Source organism: Engraulis encrasicolus, chromosome 7 (genome assembly GCF_034702125.1).
Source record: "Engraulis encrasicolus isolate BLACKSEA-1 chromosome 7, IST_EnEncr_1.0, whole genome shotgun sequence".
Classification (NCBI taxonomy): domain Eukaryota; kingdom Metazoa; phylum Chordata; class Actinopteri; order Clupeiformes; family Engraulidae; genus Engraulis; species Engraulis encrasicolus.
Genome location: NC_085863.1, coordinates 9,908,448 through 9,917,956, shown reverse-complemented (window position 1 = coordinate 9,917,956; position 9,509 = coordinate 9,908,448). Strand labels below are relative to the sequence as shown.

At 45.1% G+C, this 9,509-nt stretch overlaps 1 protein-coding gene across 1 annotated transcript in view; it reads left to right on the top strand.

Moving 5' to 3' along the window:
• LOC134453335 (protocadherin Fat 3) overlaps positions 1 to 9,509 on the top strand; it is a 101,350-nt gene continuing 91,841 nt past the window's right edge. The window contains exons 1-4 of the mRNA XM_063204214.1: positions 1 to 7; positions 2,398 to 4,929; positions 5,280 to 5,755; positions 6,656 to 6,857. Coding sequence (XP_063060284.1) covers positions 1 to 7; positions 2,398 to 4,929; positions 5,280 to 5,755; positions 6,656 to 6,857 — 3,217 coding nt within the window. The remainder of the gene's footprint in view (positions 8 to 2,397; positions 4,930 to 5,279; positions 5,756 to 6,655; positions 6,858 to 9,509) is intronic.

The window sequence follows — 9,509 nt, the reverse complement described above, 5'->3', positions numbered from 1 at the left end:
ATGACCTGTAAGCAAAACACAGGGTTAACCCGTGAATGCCCTCGTAGGCCTGCATGATGTTTTTAATTCTGACTTAATAATTCAGAATTAAATAGTTCAGAGTTTGAGTTAACAACATCGCATTTTGATTTAATTCAGAATTGTGGAGTGTTTGCATGATTCAAACTGGAATTAAATTGTATTCAGAATTAAATTGAGTTCATTCGGAATTAAATGCCCCTTGTAACCGAGGCCAGTATCTAATAAACAGCGCCAACATACTGAAATGGAACATGGCATTTTATTTTACTATTAGGCTACTTGTGTTTTACTTTAATTCATAGTAGTAGAGGGAGCACAGCTGGCATCGCTGGGGAGAGGAGGGGGAGTTGGTCTAGGGGGGCTCCGGCCCAATTTTCACTGTTGCCCTCCTTGTTTAGAAACTGACGGATGAGCAAGCGCAGAACAAGATGAGCCCCGCAGTCATGCATGAGTCATAAACATTATCTCAATGCCATAAACACTATTTGACTTGGTCATTATGTGACTTTCGGTTATGGTAAAGGCAGCCCGAACAATGTACATTTTTCAGGACCATTAAACGTTTATGACATTGTTTGACCTTCGTCCATAACTGTGTCATGATATTGTTTTGACACTTTCATGACACTGTCATGTAGGGCTGCACAATTAATTGAAAATAATCGAAAATCGTGATAAAATATGAAATCGAAGTCATGATTTCAATCGTAGGAGGAAAGGAGAAGTCCAGTTTTTTTAACATTAAGGCCATTTTCTGAGTGGTCTGCAATGTTTTAGAGTCCCCCTCACCGTTTATTTCATGTTTGCTGCAGTCTCTGTTATTTGGCTGATTTGGATTTGATCTCAACCAGCTTTAGAATGGGCGTCTATGAGCACCTGCAACTCGGTTCTTAAAATCACCTTAAACGTTTGTTTTCGAAAGTCTACAGCTGATAAAGTGGTTAGGGGTGTTCACTAGCGGTCCCTAACAACTTTCAAGGCGAAATATGGCTTCTGTCATTTTTTATTGACCATTTTGTGAAAGAAAGTGAAAGTGAAAGTGAAACTTAATTTACAAATTGCTACTTAAAACACACATAAAACACGACAGATGCCATATTTCGCTACAAAAATTGCTAAGGAACACCAGTGAATACTGCTGAACACTTGCTGAGTTGCATATTCTTCAAAACAAATGTTAAAGGTGATATTAAGAATAGAGTTGCAGGTGCTCATAGACGGCCATTCTAAAGCTGGTTGAGATCAAATCCAAATCAGCCAAATAACAGAGACTGCAGCAATCATGAAACAAACGGTGAGGAGGACTCTAAAACATTGCAGACCACTCAGAAAATGGCCTTAATGTTCAAAAAAGTGGACTTCTCCTTTAATCGTGGCAATAGTGACCTACCTTTGAGAGCGTCCTTGAAGACAGAACATACTGACGGGCTGGTGTTTCTGGCCAGAAATCTGTCCACCTAAGTTTCATGCTATTGCCTTCACATAAGTATTACAATTCATTTTATTTTGCTCATACCGTATATAATTCATTCTTGGTTATATTTCTTCTTGTTATAATTATTACGTGTCGAATCTTACAATAATTTTCTAACAAATCTGCAAAAAAAACAATAATCGTGATTAATAATCATGATTACGAATTTAACAAAATAATTGTGATTATGATTTTTTTCCATAATCGTGTAGCCCTATGCTCCTCTACTGTTGCCACAGCCCTTGTCAAAGTTGCTCTGTTGTACCACTGCAGTGAATGCCATATGCTCTATCTTTTGGATTCAACCTGGGCCCCCATGGGCAATGCCACTGTGCTTCCTTGAATGCCAAATTAATACAAAATACTGCACTGTATTGTGCAGCATATTTCAGACACGGAAATACTATTGTCATTCCTAGTCTTTAAATGACATTGATTAGAAAAGGGTTGGAATAAAGCGCATCTCCTGCAGGGGCTATCGATCACTTGCTTTGTTAGAAGTGTAAGTTAGTTGCCTTTTCAAAGCGTGGTGGATTTTCAAGTATTATTTTGAAACAGTGATTCGCAAGAAAATAGGTCTGTGTTACATCATCTCCGTACGACCTACTATGATGCAGTGCTGGCAGCTCATTAACTTGGCACTAAAAATCAGTAAGACGTCCGAACAACCAGTTGAGAGTGTAGAGGGCTTTAATACCTTAGGGTGTAGTAAGGCTTAATAAGCCTTTTATTTATTAATGTGTCTCAAATGTTTGTTTCACAGTGATCAGACGATGGCATGGCTTTGAAGAGTTGTCAGGGGGTCAGTATGAAGGCCCAACAGCAACACCACCTCCTTCACCACCTCCACCTCCGGCTGTGCCTGCTGCTGCTGTCGGTGGCTTGGCTCCATCTCCCGCCAGCCTGGGCCCAGAGGCCCCCAGTACCGCCGCCATCCACCTTCCAGTTCACAGAGGCCTGCTACAACACCACCATCTACGAGAACTCCGCCATCCGCTCGTACGTGCGCAGCGGGGTGAAGATGGGCATCCCCGTGGCAGTCCGACGCTCACCATTCGCCGTCACGTTCACCATCGAGTCGGGCAATGAGGAGGGCATGTTCCAAGCGGAGGACTTCAGTCTGGCAGACTTCTGCTTCCTCCGCATACGGACTAACGGGGGAAGCTCGGCCATTTTGAATCGAGAGATCAAGGACAACTACACTTTGGTCGTGCGAGCCGTGAGCAAAGGCGGCGTCGAGGCCTTCACCAAGGTCAACGTCCAGGTGTTGGATATGAACGACCTTCGCCCCCTCTTCTCACCCACCACCTACTCTGTCCTCGTCCCCGAGAGCAGCCCTCTGGGTGCCAGCGTTGCGCAGGTGACGGCCACGGATGCGGACATCGGTTCGAACGGGGAGTTCTACTACTACTTCCGGGAGCGAGCGGACCTTTTTGCCATCCACCCCACCAGCGGAGTCATCTCTCTCATTGCCAGGCCTGATATGGCCTCGCGCCGGCGCTACGAGATGGATGTGCTGGCTGTGGACCGAGGGGTGAAGGTGTACGGGAGTAATGGGGTCAGTAGCACAGCCAAAGTAATCATCACACTGGCGCGGATCAATGAGTTTGCTCCGGTGCTGAATGCCGTGCCGCTCACCCCGTCGTTGGCAGACAGGGAACCCATATACGCCGTGATTACAGTGGAGGACCTGGACGAAGGACTGAACGGGGAGATAGAGTGGGTGTCTATCATAGACGGAGACCCACAGGAGCAATTTGTTATCGATCGGTCGGCAATGAGCAAAGAGTATAGGGTTAAGATGTCGGAGTCTGTGTCCTTGGATACATTTCCGTACGGTTTCAATCTTACTCTCCAGGCCAAGGACAGGGGCGTGCCACCCAAGTATTCCAACGTGCAGACCATTCAGTTGTTGGTCGAGAAGCCACAGTCACTGCAGATGAGATTTGAGAAAGAGGTGTACAGTGTAACAATGACAGAAATTTCCCCACCTGGTACCATAGTTGAGACAGTGCGAGTTTCCCCCCAGCCTAAAGGTGCTCGTTACAGCCTGGTGTTCAGTCCAGAGTCAGATTACTTTGTTGTAAACAGCCAAACGGGTGTGCTCAGCACTGCGAGAAGTCTCTCCTCGCTAGCTCGAGACACATTTGAGCTGGAGGTCATGGAGCCTCGTTCAGATTTAAAATCAAAGGTCCAAATAAGCATCCTAGACGCCAATGACAACACCCCCGTCTTTTCCAGGAAGTTCTATGACATAGCAATCAACGAGAGTCTGGTAGTGGGCACTCTGATACAAGTTATCTCGGCCACAGATGCAGACGCCGGGGAAAATGGCTGTCTGACCCACAGCTTGGCTGGCGTGCTGCCATTGCCATTTGGCATCGACCAAAACAGTGGCGAGCTGAGGGTAACCCAGGCACTGGACTTCGAGAGCTCTGCAGAGACATTTAGGTTTGCGGTCAGGGCCTCCGATTGGGGCTCCCCTTACAGATGGGAAAGTGAGGTCAACGTCACGGTTCGCTTGCTGAACGTCAATGACAACCCACCTGTGTTTGAGCGTGTGGCGTGCAAAGGGGTGATCGGGCAGGACTTCCCCGTGGGGAAGACAATCTTGACCTTGACATCGGTGGACATGGATGAAATGGAGATGGTTAAATATTCGATAATCTCAGGGAACGAGCAGGACTTGTTCAATCTGAACCCAGACTCTGGAATACTGTCTCTGCGTCGCTCTCTAATTTCGCGTGGTGTCGGGATGGGACAGTACTCCTTGGTGGTCGTAGCGACAGACGGAGAGCTCTTTTCCGAGAGCACCTACGTGAACATCTCTGTTGTCAGGGGTGGTGCGGCCCCCCAAAAGTTCACCTGCAGGGATACGAATGTTGCTGAAGCCGTTGCCGAGACGCTTCTCAAAAAAGCCACTGACATGAACAAGCGAAGGGGGGATGACGGTTACACAGACATCTTCTCCGTCAACAGGCAGGCCCCACAGTTTGAGACCTTTCCCTCTGACATCCTCGTGCCAGAGGACCTGACGATAGGCGCAAGTGTGTTTAAAGTCAAAGCGCAGGATGGAGACACTGGCTTCAACGGCCGTATCGTGTACGCCATATCCAGTGGAAATGTTGACAGCTGCTTCAACATCGACATGGAAAGTGGCTTGATAACAGTGTACCAACCGTTAGACCGTGAAAGAAATGACCGGTACCTGCTTAATATAACTATATACGACTTGGGCCTACCCCAGAGAGCCAACTGGAGGCTTTTGACTGTAAACATTGAGGACGTTAATGATAACAGCCCCAAGTTCGTCAAGGACACATATACTGTCAGTGTCCCAGAGGACAGAGCCATCGGAAGTGAGGTGCTGCAGGTGTCAGCCGAGGACAGAGACCTGGGCATCAACGGAGCAGTATACTACGCCTTACTCACAGGTAGGGATACAAATTATTGACAGTGTTAATTCATTAATCATTTTTTGTCAAGTCATGTCAAGTCGGCTTTATTGTCAATTCCTCTACATGAGCTGGTCATACAAAGAATTGAAATTACGTTTCTTACTTTCCCATGCAGACATAGACATAGACCTAAGGTGTGGACATAGATAGACAATTAGACATAGACAGTACTCATACATCAATTTGTTGACTGACCTTATCGATCAACTTATGATTAATTGATAAGTGGTGTTTTCCCCCAAATCTCAAGGTTTCCCAAAAAAGTAAAAAAAATTAAAAAAAATCGATTTACAGTATCGATTAATTGTTGACATCCGTACTCACAGGTGCTCCACAGTTCGGCATCAGCCGAGAGACCGGCGTCGTGTACGTCGGCGCCAAACTGGACCGGGAGACCACGTCCGAATTCACCCTGAAGGTGGAGGCCAGAGACCAAGCGGAGCAAGGAAATCAGATGTTCTCCGTGACAACCCTGCGGATCTTCCTCGACGACGTCAACGATTGTGCGCCGTTGTTCATTCCGAGCAGCTACAGCTGCCGTGTGCTAGAAGATCTTCCCGTCGGCGCAGTCATTGCCTGGGTACAGACTCAGGACCGGGACCTGGGCCCAGGGGGAACCGTGAAGTACTCCTTGACCAACAACTTCTCGGGCACGTTTGAGGTTCACCGGGACAGCGGGGCAGTGAGGGTGGCCAAGTACCTGGACTACGAGACCCAGCAGTTCTACAACCTCACCGTGGTGGCGGAGGACGGAGGCTCACCGGACAATAAGCTGCGCTCCACGTCGTTTGTGGAGGTGGAGGTAACAATAATTATAACAATTAATAGCAGTAATAATAGTAATATAATATTTTTTTTTAAAAGTGGAATGACACCCAAGTATCAAAGTGAAAGTGTAAAAGTGAAAAAAAAAGAAACGCAGTTTCCAACCAACACAGGTAACTTATTGGAGTAAGCAGTAGACCTGTGTACTTGTCTTACGATCATCTAATTGTGCACTGTTTGGATCAGTACAGTCTATATCTCCCTCTTTAGGTACAATGGACCAACTGGTGTAACAGCTATGTAGTATCATGTGGTAGCTTACTTACACCATGATTTTACTTTTACCTTTAGTAGTAGTAGCTTTATTATCCCCCATGGGGGAAATTTCTTCTAGTGAGAGGTGCGTAAGACATGAAAACAAACACAATACAGTCAGATTACCAAGCACATTTACCCCAAGCAACACATTCCCCCATAACACAGACAAGACGTTGGACAAAAACAGATCTCATCCATCAACAGTGGTCAGTCCCAGTTAACCCCCTAGCGTGGACAAAGCATGGGAGGATGTGCAAGCAGCAATAAATAAATAGATAAGCAAACCATTATAAAAAAGATAAAACATAAGAGTGTCATTTATTCCTTCTCAGGCCTGCTGAGACAGGGTGTGCCAATTAAGATCTACCTTTTTGTTTCGCATGTTTGTTAAAAAAAGCTAATTGCTTGTGGGATAAAAGAATGCTTTGATCTGTTTTTAAAAACAGCAGGGTGTCTGAATCTGCAGCCAGATGGCAGTAGCTCAAAAGTATAAAACAATGGATGTCTTCTGTCTGTTAAAATTGTGTCAATTTTGCTGAGTGAACGTTCTTCATATGTGTTTTCAAGACTTTTCATGTTAGTGCCCATTTACTTGTGACACCTCTGTTGTTGTATGCAGGTGGTCGACGTCAATGAGAACCTGTACGAGCCCTACTTCACAGACTTCGTTCTCAGGGGGGTTGTAAAGGAGAACTCGCGCCTTGGAACCAGCGTCATGCAGCTGACGGCACAGGATGATGACAGAGGTCGCGACGGGGTCATCAGGTACTCCATAAAGGGTGGAAGTGGCCTGGGCAGATTCTCCATTGATGAGGAAACAGGTTTGTTTGTTTGTTTGTTTGTTTGTTTGTTTGTTTGTTTGTTTATGCTCATAATTGAAGTGACACACACACACACGCACGCACGCACGCACGCACGCACGCACGCACACACACACACACACACACACACACACACACACACACACACACACACACACACACACTTTGTGGGGCCCTCCCATTGACTTGCATTCATACAACCCTAAGAATAGCAAAATAGTGTTAAACTGTGCCCACACCAAAACAATCCCTAACCTTTAACCTGTCAGTGAGGAAATGTTTTTACAATTTCACTTTTACTACAACAAAACTACCAAGAAAAACACTGCTAGATTTATGGGGTCCAAAATGTGGGCCCCACAAAGTAACAATTTCTCCATGTTACTACCTTTGTGGGGACACCGTGGGGACTTGACTTGACTTGACTTGATCTGGCACCCCACAATTGTTAGGTGTACACACACACACACACACACACACACACACACACACACACACACACACACACACACACGCACAAACAAATATGCATTCACATTCACGTGTAGCGCTATTAAAGGAAAATGCTACACAATTTATAATACCGGTAGTTTGGTTTAATGCATGAATGAGTCACAAATGTTAAGTTAATGAGTTAATGACCAGTTCTATTCAGATGGCAGAGGAAGAAGTAAAGGTGATTACTAGAAATGATGCGAAAAACAGTGATGTCAAGCTTTACCAGACACTTCATCATTGACCCTCTAAACATACGTAGGTGCCCATTTTTTACCACACGAGTATTTGACTTAAAAAACCCCACAGGTTTTGTCTAGAGTGTTGTTTTTGCCTCGTCTTCTTATGGTCCAAATAATCAATCCAATTAATCAAACAAGTTCTGTTTTGAAGTGTAGCCATTATATGGACTACCGGTTTCAGCCACAAAGCAGTGGCGTGCAGATCTGTATGTCTACGTACTGCACTCCACTGGATTGAACTTATGCCTTCTTCAAATGCATTGAATCAAAGCTGTCTGACATCACATGAAAAAGGCCTGTTGCATTTTTATTAACTTGTGACTTATTATTGAGTAGCTTCTTCGCGTAGAAGGGCCTGTTGACAGATTACTTGACTTGATCATTACCATTTTGGTGACAATAGTAGTTACGGTATTATTGAGACGTTAAACTCTGTGCGAAGGCGAAGGGGTTAAAAACATTGTCCCATTGTCCACACAGGGAAGACATGTTTGGAGGGTCTGTGTTTCTGTTCAGTCCACACGCTACGCTATCGTCATGGAAGGTTAATAAGCATTGATCCTCACAGCAGATAGTCCTGGTGCCCCGGCCTCCACACGCTGGGTGCTGCTGTGATGGGACCAGTCACATGGCTGCTAATTAGGTTGGGCCCAGGGCTAGACGGGGACCAAAAATGGCCGGGGCAAGTTTGACATAGAGCGCCGCTTCCTCACATTGTTTTCTCTCCGCTACACCTTTATAGTCCCCTGTCTATGTATTAGGGCTGCCCTAAATATAAAATACGAATGAAAAGATATTCTATATTCTTATAGTGAAGAGAGAGAGAGGGTCCGAGGCACTCTGAAGTACGTGTTAAAAGTCCTTTATTGATACATGGACATTGATATTGGCTATGTTAAAAGTCCTTTATTGATACATGAACATTGATATTGGCTATCAATGTCCATGTATCAATAAAGGACTTTTAATACGTACTTCAGAGTGCCTCGGACCCTCTCTCTCTCCACTACAAGTTTGCAACTTTGGATACAGATGAGCACCTGAAGGTTTTTTCATACTACTACCCCACAGACGCAACTCATCTTTTCTCTTTTCTCCATGTTCTATATTCTGTTCTATACTCTATCTGAATTGTGGGCTGGTGGTCTCTTCTAGGACAAATGAAATCAAACACAATATAAGTCCAAAAGAATCATCCCCTGATGACTGTTGGTGAGGTGACTCGGCCCACCGGGAAAATGCCCTATTTGTCAGAAGACCAGTCCAACTCTGGTCGGGCCGGCTAACCAGCTCTTCTGTTGGCACCAACACCACTGGCTAACCGAGTGTTGGTGGGATGGTTGTGTCTTTGGGCTGCAAATTGGCATTGATTTTCCATGAAGAACGAGCAGCAGTATCAGAGCAGGCCATGGGTGAGACAGTGGGGCAAGGCGACCCAGACAGAGACCATTTCCAACATTATTTTTCAATGGTGAACAAAAACAACAGTGCTATGAACAGAGGAGAGTGCATTTGCCTTTCATTTGAGTCACTCTGGGCTGACGCAAATGCTGTCGTCACACTGCGCAGTTCAGTTGATTTATGTTGATTTGAGGGAATGGGATTGAACCTTGCATAAAACCAAAGACACTTTCAAGCGCTAGATGAGGCAATATTTTCATTTATTGGTCAGTTCAGGTGAAAGAAGGGGGATGGCTTTGTCAAACCTGCCATTTCACGAAGACATGCACATGCAAACACATAGCAATTCTCTTTTGTTTTTGAAAGAGACAAACATAAAAGACAAAACTCTCTTAAACGTTTTGGAGTGAAGTCATTTTGGGGAAAAAATAATTTGACATTAAATGAATTAGGAGCTATGATACTGCATTCAATAGACTTACCAAGGCTTTACTCCTTACTTTACGGTGTGCTT